The sequence below is a fragment of the Panicum virgatum genome, chromosome 1N (assembly GCF_016808335.1).
Source record: "Panicum virgatum strain AP13 chromosome 1N, P.virgatum_v5, whole genome shotgun sequence".
In the NCBI taxonomy this organism is placed as follows: Eukaryota; Viridiplantae; Streptophyta; class Magnoliopsida; order Poales; family Poaceae; genus Panicum; species Panicum virgatum.
The window spans coordinates 7185934-7203435 of NC_053145.1; the positions used below are offsets into that span (position 1 = coordinate 7185934).

At 47.2% G+C, this 17502-nt stretch overlaps 1 protein-coding gene and 1 long non-coding RNA gene across 2 annotated transcripts; one reads left to right on the forward strand and one right to left on the reverse strand.

The window, feature by feature from the left end:
* Nucleotides 1–4085: 4085 nt before the first annotated feature.
* Nucleotides 4086–8506, forward strand: LOC120654918. Its single transcript, XR_005667216.1, has 2 exons — nt 4086–4385; nt 5428–8506. It is a non-coding gene; the product is annotated as an uncharacterized LOC120654918 (long non-coding RNA).
* On the reverse strand, nt 5769–10535 carry LOC120654917 (putative multidrug resistance protein). The gene is made up of 5 exons (XM_039932599.1): nt 10460–10535; nt 9739–10375; nt 9111–9651; nt 7323–8222; nt 5769–7249 (listed from the first exon to the last, which is right to left on the reverse strand). Exons 1-5 carry the CDS (start codon nt 10533–10535, stop codon nt 5867–5869), a joined length of 3537 nt encoding a protein of 1178 aa, XP_039788533.1. The 3' UTR covers nt 5769–5866.
* Between the last annotated feature and the right edge of the window lie 6967 nt (nt 10536–17502).

The window sequence follows — 17502 nt, forward strand, 5'->3', positions numbered from 1 at the left end:
CATCTCTCAGACCCGACAACCCTCTTCCCTAACCCCAGCGCCACCACCATCGCTAGGTTTAGAGAAGGAAGAAGCACAGTGCCACGTGAATCTACCTCGCATGTGCGATGAATAGAATTTCATGCACCAACTGCTGCGAGGATCCCATCCCATATTTCCTATACTCGCGGCTCGTGGCCTCCCCTCCTCCCCGCCGGCTGCCGTGCTGTGCGGGCAGGGCTGGCAGCCTCTGCCACGGGCGTGCCCTCCGTGAGCGTCTGGTCGTGGTCGGCCGCTGCCCGCCCACGTCGCTGCCTTCTCTGACGATGGCTGGGGACGATGGGCAGCGGAGACCGGCCGGCGAGGGGCGGCGTCGGCCGGTTGCATTGGTCGCCAACCAACTCCAACCACATAGCCGTAAAGAAATTTATTACTACACGCGAATTCGGTGGGCTGCTGCGTTCCCGCGCGTCGCTAGCCGGTGGCGTGCGTGCACGCCCCTGCGTGGGGGGCTCCGTGTGGCGGCGCGCGCGACTGGCGCGCCATGTGCGCTGCTAGCTGCCGCTGTCCGGCGCGGCGTGGCCGTGCCGTGCTCGTGCATGCACTGATGCACAGCACAAGGTGAAGCCGGGAAGGGTGCGTGCATGCATGCATGCATGGACCCTGCCGCTATCTACCTGCCTCTGCACCGCCTGCGTGATGCGAGGCCGCAGGGGCGAGAGGATGAGGCTTTTGCTGCTGCGCTGACAACTCGCCGCGTTTCACGGCGTTTTTTTTCTTCGCAGGCTATTAGTTCTAAAAAAATTTGCACAGTACCCGTCACATTGAATCTTCGGACACATGCATGTAGCATTAAATGCAGTTGATAAAATAACTAATTACACAATCTAACTGATTAGCACGGGCTGAATCTTTTAAGCCTAATTAGTCCATAATTGGATATTATTTGTCAAGTAACAACGAAATGTGCTACAGTACCAAAACTCAAATTATTTCACCAACTAAACACACCCTAAGATCTCGTTTGGTTTTTAATTAATTGTCACATTGAATTTTTAGAAGTCAATTTAAATGTTTGAATATCAATTTAATATAAAAATAATAGCATAAGTTGCAATTAGGACTCAAGACAAATCTATTAAGTATAATTAATGCACGATTAGCAGATAGTTACTGTAACAATTAGTGATCAAATTATAGACTAATTAAACTTAAATATTTGTCTTGTGATTAAGTCGTGACTTATGAAATTAGATTTGTAATAAGTCTCTATTTATACTTGTCGTGGGATCTCTAGGGGACCCACTGCCGGGTGGCGGAGCGCACCCGCCTATTCCCAGAGAGGGAGTACTCGGGAAGGTACTAGGCGATTGGGCTGATCTAGCTCTGAGACAAGCACACAAGATCTAGAGTGGTTCGGGCCGCCGGAGCGTAATACCCTACATCCACTGAGAGAGGTATTGACCTTGGTTGTGTATGAATCTATCCTCTGTCGGGCCTTGGCTTTTACCCAGCCTGAGTTTTCCTTCTAACGGGCGCCCCCTTTTATAGACCAAGGGGTGCGGATACATAGGACGTTGGGGCCCCGACAAGTGGGCCCAACGTGATTGTGCAACATACTGCGCAGAGTATTTAAATGGCTACAGTGGTTACGAATCTTTCCTCCGATATGCTTCCATGCCCTGCTGACCCTCTGACAAAGGGTGGTCTTCTCTTGTCCCGTCAGCAAGGTGCCCGTTGGGGGAACGTAGCTTGCGGCGTGACCTGTTGAGGCTATTATGTAGGCGTCATAATGGGTGAAGCTGAGCCGTCGTATCCATCTGTTATGGCAGACTGACAGGCGCGGCGTGGGCGGCGCCAACAGCCCCACTATGCATCTTGGTAATACGCGATCAATAGTGCCCCCTGGTCAAAGAATCGCCTCGGCTTCTGCTACATCAATGCAGACGTCCTCCTACCGCATTGAATACAGCAGTAGGTGAACCTTAATATGGAGACCAAGCGGCTTTATATACGTGTCTGTACTTGCAGACACGTGGCGGCTCCGGACCACCCCGAGGCGGAGTGTCGATTCCTTCCCTTGGCGAGGGGTCCGGTTACTATACCGGGGGTCCGAGACCCTAAAGGGGGGTCCGGGATTCCGCGGGGATACGGACCTCCACGGGAGGTCCGGAGCCTCCGGCTGTTCGGGCTGAGCGCCTGTTTCTTCCGGAACACGTGGAGCTCCCGGACCTTTCCCAACCAGAGGACGGGTCCGGGACCGTTGTCGGGTGAACAGGGCTTCCGGACTGCAGGAGTTCGACTGCTGGACGTAGTTAAAGATAACTACAAAGCTCTTCTTGTCTAGACACAGCAAGAGGGGTACCCAGTCCTGGGTACCGACAATACTGCTAATTGGTATTAAATATATGATGTGATGGGACTTATAATTTAAACTTAGAAAACCAAATCTGGCCTAAATTGAGCCATGCCTCCCAGCTGCTCGAATCAGAGAGGAGGTTGAATTGAACAATAATAGACCCAAAAATGGTTCAATTACGAAAGTTGAGAAATCATTAAATTGAACAAGAATTCTACCTGACGAGCGCACTGTAACCCTGCTCAGTGGGTGTTTAGTTGGTGAAAAGTTTGGGTTTTGGTACTATAGCATATTTCATTGTTATTTGGCAATTAATATCCAATCATGAAATAATTAGGTTTAAATGATTCATCTCGTATGAATCAGTTAAACTACGTAATTAGTTATTATTTTTCAATTACATTTAGTGTTTTATGTATGTGTCCGAAGATTCGATGTAACGGATACTGTAGAAATTTTTTAGAAACTAAATCACCCCTCAGTTTTTTTTTCTTTTGCACCCGTTCAAATGGAAGCCCATGCCGACGTGCCATCATCACGAAAGCATGATCTGCGTGTGACTACTCCATAATAACGTCACAGTAGTATTAACTTGCACGGCACAGCACGGGTGATGCCGGCGGTCTTGCGCGTACATGATGCCTACTGTAGCTCGTACCGCCCGCGAGCATGATGGGCGATGATGCGCGGTAATAAAGGTAATGATGGATCCGACGCGCGCGACCTGCCGGGTTGCCGGCCGGCGCACCCAATTCCTTGCGTCCGGCGCGAGAGAAGAGGGAGACGACCACGCATCAAGCATCATCATCGTGAGAATTGAGAGCCGGCAGCCGGCCCTGTTCTTTGCCAATTCATTATATAATTTCTTAGCTTAAAATTATATAATATGTTCATTCTATTTTTTTTCATTGCCCGTTCTTAAATTATCTAGGCTAGACAGTTTACAAGTGAAGAAGTAGACAAATAAGCAAAGAGTAAAAACGCCTTCATTCCTCCTAAAATGTCAGCGGGCGTGGACGTTTGATCGATCATCAGTACGTAAGTTCGTCTTCGTCATGGATCGTCTCGACCACTCCACCACTAATTCTCGATTCGCCTGGGTGGTTCTATATAACAATCAGCAGACATGGCGTGTGTGTGGTTGGAACAACTAAACAGCAGAGCAGAGCACCACCATCTTTTATCGTTCCAGGCCAGCAGAGCACGTCCGGCCTGGTCGTGCTGATCATGAAAGTGTAACAGCGTATCGTAGTCGCTCTTGCTCACCGCACGTGTACGCACGACGACGTTGGCGGCCGCGAAATCTGATCGGTGCGTCGAAGAACTGGCATGTCAAAGAGGACGCATTCTGTTTCAGAAAAAAAAAATGCCATGTCAATATGTCATATGGCCCCGCCACTTGTCGCATTATTATTCTTCAGTTTTATAGATTTTTTATACATAAATAGCGCAGCTTGATTCTACTTCTTGCCGTAAACAAATGTTGCAACTTTCCTTTAAAAAAATTGTTGCAACTTTTCTAAAAAAATTGTTGCAACTTGACAATTCTTTTTTTTTTTGAGAACGCAACTTGACAATTCTTGCCAACTAAGGATAACGATTATTGGGTATCACTAATGCAAATGTACGATATCGGCCCAACTTCCATTGGCCTTTTCAGGCTTGTCGCATGAAGCCCATAATCAAAACTAGGCCCTCACCGGAGCCCAAAACCAAAATTTGGAGTTCGTACCCCTCCAAGGCAGAGAACACCGCCGCCGCGCCTGCCACCGGCCGTCGCGCAGTGCCTCTCAGCGTCCCAGCGCCGCCGCGGCCCACCGTCGCCGGGGGGCGAATCCGACGTCCCCGCCGCGAGGCAGCGCTGCGGTGCCTGAGGCGGCTTCCCGCCTCCTTCAAGCGACACGGCATCGCAATCGGGGTGCAAGCTTTTGCAACACCCACCCGATTCGGCTGCCTTCGCGCCGCCGACGCCGCGCGCCGGATGGGACCCCGTCCGGCGGCACCAGGGACGCCGGCTCCTCTCACTCTTCGGCACGGTGATGAGCTGGTACGGCCTCCAACTCTACTGCACTAGCAAGTGTACCAGCGTACTCCTGTAGATCTTCCCGGACGTCGGCTTCCCCCCACGGTGGAATTGCTTGAGGGTGATTAGGATTCCCACATTCTAATCGCCTCTGCTAAAAGCTTCCTCGAGTGAATTGGTCTAGACACATGGACATCTTACTCCTGCAAATACCAAATCGTGAATTGCTTCTCCTACCAAAAAAAAAAGTGAATCCGCTAATCTCAGTCGTGGATTTTTTTTTGATAACATCAATCGTGGATTTTATTTTGTTGGGGGCCATCACTGCAAACATGGATCTGATCCATTGAATTGCTAATTGGTCTCACGAGTATGGAGGGGACTGCAGAGTTTTCGGGAGGAATTGGGTAAGTTACTCGAGTTGTTTGCTTTGCCAATGCCTTATTGGGCCTCTCAGCTAAAATGCACTAATAGAGTTGCTCAGAAGTCAGAACCTACAGTGGTCAACACTCGACACATATTCGATGCAGCAGCTGCTTAACTATAGTTCATTCAAAGTACGCAGATCCTTGCATATTAAAATTTACGCCCTCAAACTATAAGCTATCACTTGGAAATGTAACTTATCCTTAACACCTTGTTTTCCCATGTTTCCTTTCTTACCAATGTCCATTATGCTACCTGCGACTTCAGGTTCTTGGTTTTAGGATTTTACTTATATACTCGACCAATAGGTTTTATAATTTCAAATGTAAAAATCGCAGAATGATAATTTGAACTACTTTATTGTACATATATCATATTCCCATTATGCATGCACTAGCGTGCGTTGTTAGCCCTTTCTTTTCCTGGCACTCGGATCTTGCTTCAGAATAAACATCTCTTCTTCTTGTAATCAAACCAAATATGGCAATTCCCTTATAACACTAACACCCCTTATAACACTGTGGTGTTGTCTGGTTACACAATTCCCTGAGGTAATCCACTTAGGATTTAGTTTATGATTTCTGTACCCCATGTGATGGTCATTGGAAGGTTTTTAACAGGTAATGATAATATGGTGCAGCCTTGAGTTCTTCACCTTCAGCAAAGAGCCGTGTTCATACCCCGGCGGTAGTAGATATGACCCATTCGCCTTCGCCTGTGCTACCTCACCGGTGTGCTCCCTTGCAGAAATTATCTATGGCGGTCCAAGCCAGGTAAAAATAATTTTCGAAGATGCAGTACCCGATATAAAAGATACAAAGGTAAACTTTCACTCACATTTGTTGTTCTTTGTGCATCCAGCATTTTATCAAGAAAATAATAACTACACACACCTTTTGAGATGCTAGGTACACTCATATATCATATATGCATAGAACAATGAGAGACACAATATCAAGACAATTCATTATCGCAGGAAGTCTTGTTTGCTGAACATTCTTGCTTGCTAATTAACCCACAATGGTTAATCATACTTTAATTGAACTGCAAGATTCGAAAGTGGTGCTATATATTTGTATTCATGCAAAATCTATATGTTGATTGTGTCCTTGTTGCATGGTAACCAATCTAAAGTATGTCCCAGCAGAACCCTTGCTCATGAGGGATGCATGTGTGCCTGTCTCTAGAACAATCCCTTTCTCAAGCACAGTGATCACATCACAGTTTTGGATGGTGCTAAGCCTGTGTGCGACTACTAGACTGGTCCTACCGACCAGTATTCTTTCAAGTGCCTCCTGTACCACCATCTCGGAGTGGCTATCCAATGCACTTGTTGCTTCATCCAATAGCAAGATAGCAGGGTTCTTTAAGATTGCACGAGCAATCGCAATGCGCTGCTTTTGACCTCCTGATAACTGAACACCTCTCTCACCACACCATGTGTCGTATCCATCCTTGAGGCTAGTAATGAAATCATGTGCATTGGCATTCCTTGCTGCACTCACAATTTCTTCCTCAATGGCTGTTTCAGTGCCATATACAATGTTCTCTCTGATGGTACCTGCAAAAAGTGTTGGTTCTTGGCTAACCAGTCCGATGTGTTTTCGTAGGGCTCGTAGGTTATATGTTTTGATGTCTATGCCATCGATCTCTATAGTCCCAGCAAGGGGATCATAGAACCGCTCGATAAGCCCAATGATGGTTGACTTGCCAGACCCACTTTGCCCAACAAGAGCTGTTGACTTACCTGGCTGGATGCTTAAGGAGAATCCTTTGAAGATGATCACATCTGGCCTTGATGAATACGCAAAATCAATTTCTGTAATGTCCACCTTGCCTTCGAGATTCTCTGGTTTGTATCCCTCAGGGTTGTCAGGGTCAATTTCGGTCTCCCTGTCAATAATTGAAAAAAGTGAAGTGATTGCATCAGCACCCTTGGCAAGGTCTGTTGTCATACTACCTGCATCTGCTATCACACGTCCTGTGCTTATCAAAATCAAGAAGGTTTGAAATAGGGCCTTGGAAGTAAGGCGATGCTGAGCCATGAGTATCCCACCATACCAAAAGGCGAGGGCCCATATACATCTCAAAATGCTCATGGAGGTGCCGAGCCCCAGACCAGCAAACCAGGACTGCCTGATACTTTCCTTGCGAGGGCCTTCCTGTGCTTGGTCAAAGAGGCGTAGGATGCGGTCTTGGGATGAGAAAGCAGTTACTGTGCGAAGATTAGCGACTGCCTCAACAGCTAGCTTGCTACATTCAGATTGTGCCTGTAATGATTTCTTGGACATGCTCTTTAGTAAGATACGACGAGCATAAAAGCAAACAATGACAAGTGGTTGCACTACAATCATCACAAGCGCCAAACGCCAAGCGACTGCGAGACTCATGATGCAGGCAATGAGTACTGCAGAAGTTGTTTGGATGACAAGGGACATTCGATCACCGACGAGCGATCTCACCTACAAAAAAAATATGATCATGAATTATTCTTCTCTAATTTCTAATAAACTTGGTTTCAGTATTTGAACTTACAACGTTGGCATCCTGGGCAAGTTGGGAGCATATGGCACCACTAGAGTTCTTATCACTATCGAACCACCCAATCTCAAAAGTGAGTATTTTTGAAATCATCTGTTCTCTTATCCTTTTGGTGAGGTATTCCCCCATGACACCGAAGTTGTAATGTTGCGCAATATTGATCAGGAATGAGACCAATGCAAGACCAACGAAGAACAATGAGTAGATTCTGGTTTGATCCTTCATCTCTTTATGATCTGTCAAGAAGTAGATCGAGACCATGCTCCCCATTGCGTATGCGTACACAGGTTGTATGCCTCCAACCACAATTGCACTAAAGCTTCCCATAAGTGCTTGCTTCCACTCCGGTGCATTAAGCATCAATAGCCTTATGAAGGATGGCACAGGAAGCTTTAGCGGCTCAGTTTTGTTGTCATTACCTTCAGCATTACCCATGGATAGCGTTGGCATTATGATTGACCTGCTTGCTGTGGATATCCTCTTGCTCATACCATGGCTGCCTGATTGCTGCATAAGAGATGTACTTCTAGTTCTTCCACCAACCTCTTCAGAATCCACTGTCTCTTTGGTCTGTTGAAGGTGGACAAGAGATGAGTAGAGGCCATTCTCATTGGCAATGAGCTCATCATGGGTTCCCAGCTCCTTGACCTCACCAGACTGCATGACCGCAATCGTATTTGCGTTTTGGATGGTGGATAGGCGATGGGCAATGACAATAGTAGTTCGACCAATGGAGGCCAGTTCAAGCGCCTCCTGCATAACACGCTCTGAATTAGTGTCCAATGCACTGGTGGCTTCATCAAGGAGAAGGACCTTGGGTGACTTTATGATTGCTCTAGCAATAGCAATCCTTTGCTTCTGTCCTCCGGACATTTGGACACCATGCTCACCCACCTGTTTTAGTTCTATACATGGTTAGTGTCCAAGTATGAGTAGCGTTTTATGTGTCCAAGTATGAGTATCATTTATATTTTTTAGAAGAAGATATCTAGTTTCAAGGTCATTGGTTTCGTGGATGTAAAACAGACACTTATCATGTAAAGCTAGCTAACGCTTGAGGTTGTAAGTTGTAACCATATGTAATTTATAGTGACCCAAGTTAGCAGTGGCAGCAAGTTAATTTGTGCATTCCAATTGTGACAGCTGTTTATATGTTTTTATAAGAATATATCAGAATATTTGTGTGATACTTATACAAGATTAACATATTTACAGCTAAAATTAATATCAATTTTATCAGGACAAACTGCTTAATGGCATCCTTCCATCGATGTTGTAGCTATCAATGTTTTCTTGACAAGAAATGGAATGGTTTTTGCTGCCTGGAAAACTGAGTACATAAGCTGTCAAGTGTCAACGGCAGGTAGAGACTTCCATAACAGCGCAAGGAATAAGCATCTTGGCTCCATGTTTCATGTTGTTTGAAGGGATCATTCTACCTTCGTTACGATGAATAAATGGTAAGGCGAGATAGGGCATGAGGATAGACCAGGTATATTTCCTTTTCTTTTCTATAAACCTCTTTTTACAGTATCTACATATATATTATTGAGTTTGATGCTTTTTTTCCTTTTTCAATTATGTTTGGTTATCTGTGAAGCCACCTAGCGTTAGAATTCCAACCAAACAATAACTTTTTATCCTTTTTGATTTAAAATCATGTTTTATATAACTGTTTCTCAAATTTATAGTTCGCTTCTTGTTACTTCGCCATGTGTTTAGTGACAGTCGTTGAAGCATCAGGACAACAGCAAGTCTTCACACATTGTCCAGGATCGGTACCTGCGTGTGGTAGCCCTGCGGCAGCTGGGAGATGAAGTTGTGGGCGTTGGCCGCCCTCGCCGCAGCGACGACCTCCTCCTCCGTTGCGTCCTCCTTGCCGAACAAGATGTTCTCCCTAATGGACGTCGCGAACAGCGCCGGCTCCTGGCTGACCAGCCCCATCTGCGCACGCAGCCATTTGAGCCGCAGCCGCCGGATGTCCACGCCGTCCAGGGTCACCTGCCCCGCCGATGGATCGTAGAACCGCTCCAGCAGGGCGATCGCCGTCGACTTCCCTGACCCGCTACTCCCAACAAGTGCCACCGTGTGCCCCGCCGGCACGCGCAGACTGAAGGTCCTGAAGACGGGGTTCTCGGGCCGCGTCGGGTAGCAGAACTCCACGTCCTTGAATTCCACCTCGCCGGCGACCCTGGCTAGCTCCTCGCCGGCGTTGCTCTCCGAGTCGATCTTGGGCACCCGCCGGATCACCTCCAGCATCCTCTCCGCCGCCGCACTTGCCTCCGCGAAGTACTTGATGTTCGACAGCCCCTGCCCCAGCGCTCTGCACATAAGGTTTGTCAATGGCGTCGGCATCTAGTCATGTTGCAGTGAAGTAAGCATGGAGTTGCAGGTAGCTGGAACTACGTACGAGCCTCCGATGACGATGCTGGCGGAGGTGGCATAGACGGCGCCGCCCTTGTAGCCGTGGGACATGATGAGGCGGGTGCCGTACCAGATATTGAAGGCGAAGATCAGAAAGGAGATGCCTTCGGTGCCGAAGGCGACTCCCTTGGCGAGGCCCTGCTTGATCCCGAGCCGTGCCGACTGCTCGAGTGCAGCGGAGAACCGTGCTGCGGTGCTGCCCTCCGCCACGAACGAGTACACGGTGCGCACCGACGACAAGGCCTGCTCTGCGATGGCGCCCGGGCGCATGTACTGCTCCCTGATCCGGTGCGCGAGGCCGATGAGGGTGCGGCCGTAGAGGAAGCCGGGGACGACGAGCAGCAGCAAGGCCGGCAGCCCCACCAGCGTGAGCCGCCACAGCAGCGCGAAGCCGACGGCGTAGCTGCCAACGAACATTGTGGTGTTGTTCACGAAGTTGGGCACCTTCTCGCTCAGCGCGTCCTGCACGGCGAGGCTGTCGCTGGAGACGCTGGTGATCACCTCCGACGTGGAGCCGGCCTTGAGGTCGAAGTACTCCACGTCCTGCCGGAGCACCGCGCTCAGGTACCGCGCCCGCATCCGCGACGACTGCCGCTCCGCCGTCCGCGTCCAGCAATACCCCTCTGCACGCGCACACAGGGGGTGTCGTCAGAAGCAGTCACAAGCGCCGCCACTGGCGTGCAGGCGTAATTGCAAACCGAGCTCACCCAGGAACGCCAAGATCCAGTTGGCGGCTGCCAAGATGAGGAGATTCCTTGCGTTCTGGTCAATGATGGTGTTCATGTGAGTTGTGACATGGCTAAATGGCTACGATTAGAGGTCAGAGATGCGATTCGTATACCTCGTTCATCCTGGAACGAAATTGCTGGAGCTGGGCAGGGCCGCTGCCGGCGTCGGTGAATATGCGGCTGGCGATGAGCATCATTACCGGTGTCGACATGCCGTCACCCATGGCGCCCACCAGGCCCAGCACCATGAGCGCAACGTCCACACCGTCCGCGTGCATGAACACTGACGCGAACGACCGCAGCGCCGGCGCCGCCTTTGTCTCCGCCGTCTCCGGCGGCCCGTCCTTACCCATTATTTCCGGCGAGCAATGGCTGGGTAATTTCACACGCGCGCCACGCTGGAGTATATATATTGACTCTGCCCACTGCTCTCCTAGTTATTAGTCTCACTCAATCGTTGGCACATCTACAACCAGATAATAAACCACATAATTTAAAGAAAAGTACACATCAAAATTAGAGCGATCGAGTAAAGCGCATGCGAGGTCTTCAAACTTTTCCTAATTCTCAACTAGACTCATAATTCAAACATCCGGGTCTTTAAAGTTTTCAAGTGATTCATTCCAAGTAAAAGTACAGTCCAGCTCTGCAATTGGACCTAGTGTAAACCATGTTAAAAGTTTATAAAGATTTAGAATGCTCACCTTTGAGAGCTTATGGACCTAGGTGGAAAATCCAAAAAGTCTAAGGAGCTCATATACATTTTACTCCAAATTTTGCAGTCTTATTTCAGCCATTACTGAGTTTAGGAATGCTGACGCTCTTCTGAAGGGGATGTTCAACACTGGAACTATCGGAAGGGGATGTTCAACACTGTGAACTAAGGAGTAAGGGTGTATCATAAGAAGGCAGGATCTTACCAGTCTTCCAAAACCTAATTTGTACCTCTTGTTTTTAACATAAATCAGACGCAGATGCTCACATATTTAGACACACATTAAACCCTATAAACGCACACCTCACCTCTACGTACAATCACTGAAAAATACTAATTAGTCTAAATGCGAGTATATATACTTAGCTAAGTCAGATATTTGAATTCCTGCAAAGAAAAAAAAGAAATTTGAACAGAGTAAGTTTCTTTCCCTTGAAATGATGGACTAAAAACACAAACAATGTTGACTTACATCAATCATAAAATATTTGGGCCGCCAGAACAATAATTTTCTGCAAAGTGATGATACATTATTACATACATATACTCCATTTTTCTTCTGAGGGGGTCCCTAGTGCACTAGGGCATAGAATGCACAATCCAAGCACTGCTGGTTGACTTCTTGGTTTCTCAAACATCCTATAATTCCATGAGAGTCAGAGTATACATGTTTTGCATCCTATGTTGCCAAATTCAAAATTTGACTCTGCCCATCAGTCGAAAAAGCTATTAGTTTTCAGCCGATAGATTAATTCTTCTTCTTTCACTAGTACTCGGCGGCTAACCCCTCGCAGGACGAGTTTTTTTATAAATTAATTAATTAATTAAATAAAATTGCATTGTAGGCACGTCATCCCTAAAAGCTTACTGAGGGATTAGGTGAGGAAATTAGGTCACGGCGTCGCAATGGGTGCTGCCTGTTTAATCGGATAACTGTGCAAATGTAGCTTCGTTACGTTAACATGGTGATGTCATTTCTCTAGCCTTCGAAGATGAGCTAATAAAGATTAAAGAGAACAGAAGAGTCAACTTCTAGAAGTAGGCTGCGTGCTCTTCTAAAATCTGAGGTCAACTTAATTCTCATACACAAACGACAACAGTAGCATCTTCAAATTGGAACGGATTTGCTGCAGGGAAGGTCGGCAGGATGTAGCATCGTGCATGGATGAGCATTTGTCCTTGGCACAATCTTCAGCACACAAGTTGCAGCAAAGAAGCAACATCTTCAGCACACAAGGAAGAAGTGAGAATCCAAATTCCAAAAAGTTTTTTTTTAAAAAAATCATATGCTACTCCCGCGAGAAGCACGTGAACCTAATTTTAGTTAGGACTTCAATCAAATTCATCTAGAAATGCGAGAGGGCACGTAGTCTAGTGCTTAAAGATATAACAAATATATTTAAGTATATATAAATATTAAGATTGTGGAAACATGAAAATATGACTTGAGTTGTATAAGATACTACTATACAGTCATTGCCATATGTAGGACACAACTAGTAAATGATCTTGTGATACTTAATGTTCTTAAATGAATAATACATAAACTATAAAATTTTAAATTTACCACTAAAACTTTAATATGGAACTACTCTACATTCTCCATCCGAGATTGTTTGAAAAAAAATCAAAACATGTAGATTTTTAAACTAGAGAACTTATAATAATTTTTCGGAATAATAAATGACATTAAATGAAAAAATTGTTAACTACAAAATTGTAGATCTTTTCAATCTCTACAATTTTGGTATAAAATTTGTTGTCATCCGAGATCATATGAAAAAAAATTATGAATTTCTTTTGCGTGAGAATATTTGTAGGAGCGGGTCTTGCCATCACCAGCACCTAGAAATGCATTTTATGGACGGGTGACGCTGTCACCCGCCAGTAAAAGTGCATTTCTAGATGTGAGTGGTGCCATCACCTGTCCCTAAAAATAGAGCTCATTTTTCTAGGCGGGGTGATAGCGTCACAAAAATATATTTGTAGGAGCATGTTGATAGCTACAGTAACCCTGCTTCATTTGTAGCAACCGATACATTTTGACTCACCCTGAAAAACCTGGACGTAGCTATACAAATTGTTTTTGCAGTACTGATAAGCAATCCAGGATATCATACAAAGATCGGGTGTTACCTGTTTTTCAAAATCTGATTTGTACCCCTCTCTCTGTTTTTCTAAACACAATTCAGACGCAAACGCTCACATACATAGATGTATAACCCTATGCTCACATACACATACACCTTACCTCTAGAGACTAAGCCGGCGTATCTTGAAATTGATCGCAAAGTTATGACAAACATATGTTTCATACACGCCGCCAATCACTAAAAAATTAATTAGCCTAAAATAAGAGTACTTCGTCATGTTAACATAGTGACACCATTTCTCTTCTCGTCGTTCGTAATTAAAGAAGAGTCAACTTCTAGAAGCACGCAGGCAACATGTTCATCTAAAATCCGAGGTCAACTTACTTCTGTTGCATAAACGACAATATTGCTGGTGACTGGTGCTGATTTATTATGAGAGAACAATACTGCTGACTGGTTAGTAGGAAGTGGCTGGTGCTGATTTAGTACGAGAGAACAATATTGTTGGCTGGTTGGCTGACAAGCCAAACGAACAAAGCGAATAGTGGCATCTCCAAAGTGGCACGGATTTGCTGCAGAGCAAGATGTAGCATCATATATGGATGTGCACCTGTCTTTTGCATTACTAAAAACAATTTTGTAGGAATGTTTTATTTTTCCAAGATTCCAGGAGCAGGTCAAAAGGTAACCTGAGCAGGTTCCTGTAAAAGGTGACCTATCTCTGGAAAAATATTTTCAGGAGCGGGTGATGATATCATCTGTCCATGGAAATTGGTTTGCAAGGGCAGGTAGGGACATCATCCGCCCCCCACGAATGAATTTCAAATTTATTCCGAAAACTTGTTTAACCCATAAAATATAGCAAAGAACATAAAAAAGTGAAACTTGTACCCTAAGATTATTGTGACCTATAGAACAAGAAAAAGTATACCAAGCACATTTCAGTATATATAATGTTTAAGAGCTTGGCAATCTCAAAGTATGGCATGAGTGGAAGAGCTATAAATGTGGTTTCCACAGTTTTAATTATTATATATACTGAAATATGTATATCATATTTTTTTGGTTCTATTAGTCACAATAGTCTTAGCGTACAAGTTTCACTTTTTATGTAATTTACTATATTTCTGAGTTAAGCAAGTTTTTGAAATAAATTAGAAAATTATTTGTTGGGACAGATGATGCCCCCACCCATGCAAATTAATTTCTAGGGACGGGAGGGCGCGCAACCAACCCCTACAAATCCATTTTCTTGGGCGGGTTGCACCCCACCCGCTCCTAGAAATCAATTTGTAGGAGTGGGATCACCCGCCCCCCTACAAATACCTCTCTATACAAGCAATGCTTGAGGACACCGGAACTTAGCCTCTCCACGCGCCGCTGCTCATCCCCCTCCTGCACGCGCCACCGGTCCTCCTCCCCGCACGCTACCTCCGCTCCTCCCCATGCACCACTGCTCCTCCTCCCCTCCTGCATGCGCGGCGACCCTACAAAGCTCCGCTGGCATGATGCAAGGCGAGACGCGAAGAGTTTGTACTTTGCCGCAGTTGAAAATGCGATGGAGATGGTACTTAAGGTGGTTTGACATTTAGTAATTAGAAGGCATAATTATTTTTATTAGATGGCAGCTATATGTACGAACAAACTTGAACACGATGCTTACAATTATGCTTGAACCAAAATCATGACAAGGAGGAATTATAATATGTATCTCCTTAATTGAAGATTTGGTGCATGCACTTTAAATATTTGTATATATCTGTGTTTGTGGGAGTGTGTGTGATCTTGTATAGATTGATTAATTATTTAAATTCAAATTAGATTCAGAAAATTTAAATTTAAATTAGTGATTTTTTTGGTGGGCAGGATGTTTTCAGGAGCAGATCATAAGCTTACCAGCCCTAGCAAATCGATTTTCAGACCCCGCCCCTTCAAATAGCATGTCTAAGGGTGGGCCATGGGATCATCTACCCTGAAAATCCCATGGTCCGCCCCTGGAAATAGATTTTCATAGGCGGACGCATTACCCGCCCTACAAACAACATTTTTACCTGCAAGAAGCAGCAGGGAGTACCACACCCGCCCCTATAAATGGCTTTCACCCCCCCCCCCCCCCCCCCCCAAACCGTTTCGTAGTAGTATTGCTTTCCATCCAAGAAACATCCAGTAGATAGATTCTAGTCTTAAAAGATTCACATTCCATGGAAACATATTTGTGAATGTTTCTACTGAAGGAAAAAAATGATGTGTGCTTAAGCAAAAAAAGTACTCCACGCAAGAACAAAAATGCTCCATATTAAATAATAATATTCTACAGGTTGATATGAGATCTAATTGTCCATAAAATGACCTACAAATAATCAAGCTCTCAAAAAACTTGACCGGAGGGCTTTCTGGGCGAGAGAACTCCCGAAACCTGGCCACGCCAACGAGATTCTTTTAAGGGAAAAGTCCTATTTTCAACATTGAACCATCACGATCGTCTAATTTTCAACCCTGAACTCCAAAACCACACATCCTGCACCCTCCAACTATTGAAACCGTGCAAAATACCCCCCCAAACCAAATCCACCCCGGTTTTCAGCCACGTCACCCGTCCACGAGGCGCCAATGGCCACGTCAGCTACCCTCTCCCCTCTCTTTCTCTCACAGACAAGTGGGTCACCACCTCTCCTCTCACTGCTCGTTGCCGTCACCTGCTCTGCCATGACCTCCGCGAGCTCGAGCTCCGCCGCCACGCCGGCGAGCGCGAGAGCTCGAGCCCGCCGCCGCGCGCGAGCCGCGGGAGGGGAGGAAGGATGGAGGTGCGAGCCGCCGCACCAGAGCCGAGCTCGAGCTTGCGGCTCGCCGAGGCCCCCATGGGACTACCGCCACCGGGCCCACCATGGTCCCTCGCCGCGCGCCTCCGCCCCTGCCATGGCCACTGCCACACATCTCCGCCTCGCCATGGCGCTCGAGCTTGCGGCCCGCCTTGGTCCTCCGCCATGTGCATCCGCCCCCGCCATGGCCGCCGCCGCGCGTCTCCGCCTCGCCATGGCGCTCGAGCTTGCGGCCCGCCGAGGCCCCCATGGGACTGCCGCCGCCGGGCCCGCCATGGTCCTCCGCCGCGCGCCTCCATCCCCGCCATGGCGGAGCTCTGCGTGCCCCTCTGCGTGGCAAGGAGGCGGCGGTGGGCCGGATCTGGCCGCCGCGCCCGGCCGCCGCCAGCACGCGTGTCGGCGAGCCAGCTCCGCCACGCCTGGCGCCGCCGCCGGCACGCGTGCCAGCGAGCCAGCTTCGCCGTGGCCCGCGGCAGGCACGCGAGCCGGCTCCGCCGCCCGTGCGGGGAGGAGAGGAGAGTGAGGGCCCGCCATGGCCCCGCAGGGAGGAGAGGAGAGTGAGGGCGGCGCCTGGTGCCGGCGACGGGGGTGCAAGGAGCGGCGCCGGCGAGGGCGTGCGCCGAGAGAGAAGGGGGTGCGAGGAGGAAGACAGAAGAGAGAGGAGTGGTGGTGGCCCACCTGTCTGTAAGAGAAAGAGAGGGGAGAGGGTAGCTGACGTGGCCATTGGCGCCACGTGGACGGGTAACGTGGCTGAAAACCGGGGTGGATTTGGTTTAGGGGGGTATTTTGCACGGTTTCGATAGTTAGAGGGCGCAAGCTGTCTGGTTTTGGAGTTTAGGGTTGAAAATCGGACGATCGTGATAGTTCAGGGTTGAACATAAGACTTTTTTTTAACACCAGCCTGAAATTCGCTCCGCCGAGGAAGTCAGATCTTAGAAGTGCTACTAGAGAAACCCATCCAATTTAGCTAGAGGTCTGTTCGCACAAATAAGCAAGCTCTAAGTCATGTTATTACAGCTCTAAATAGCACAACTTGATTCTGCTTCTTGCCGTAAACAAATGTTGCAACATTTTTTTCATCTATACTATAAAAGTTGAAACAATTGAAAACAATTCTCACCCAAAGTGGACCACCCTTACCCCTCACAGATGGCCCCACACCGCAGGTCCCAAGATGGTGGATAGATGGTGGATAAATGAAAACAACTATTTCTAAAATGTTTCCACTCAAAAACTCCAACTTTTCTCACCATAGCTCTCCTATGCACCCACCGTACCCACCTATGGATCTCATATGGAAAGCCAATTAGCTACTATCAACAGTTAGCATACGCAGCCTTTATTCATGCATGTCCTTCCCTGATACAAATATTTCCATGCACGGTGATCATTGTT

Excerpts from the sequence above, each read along its gene's own strand:
- LOC120654917 (XM_039932599.1), bottom strand. The coding sequence starts at position 10,535 with ATGAACACCATCATTGACCAGAACGCAAGGAATCTCCTCATCTTGGCA. Across the intron at positions 10,376-10,459 it reads CTGGATCTTGGCGTTCCTGG|AGGGGTATTGCTGGACGCGG; the intron begins GTGAGCTCGGTT and ends GTGCGCGTGCAG. Across the intron at positions 9,652-9,738 it reads AGCATCGTCATCGGAGGCTC|AGCGCTGGGGCAGGGGCTGT; the intron begins GTACGTAGTTCC and ends CCTTATGTGCAG.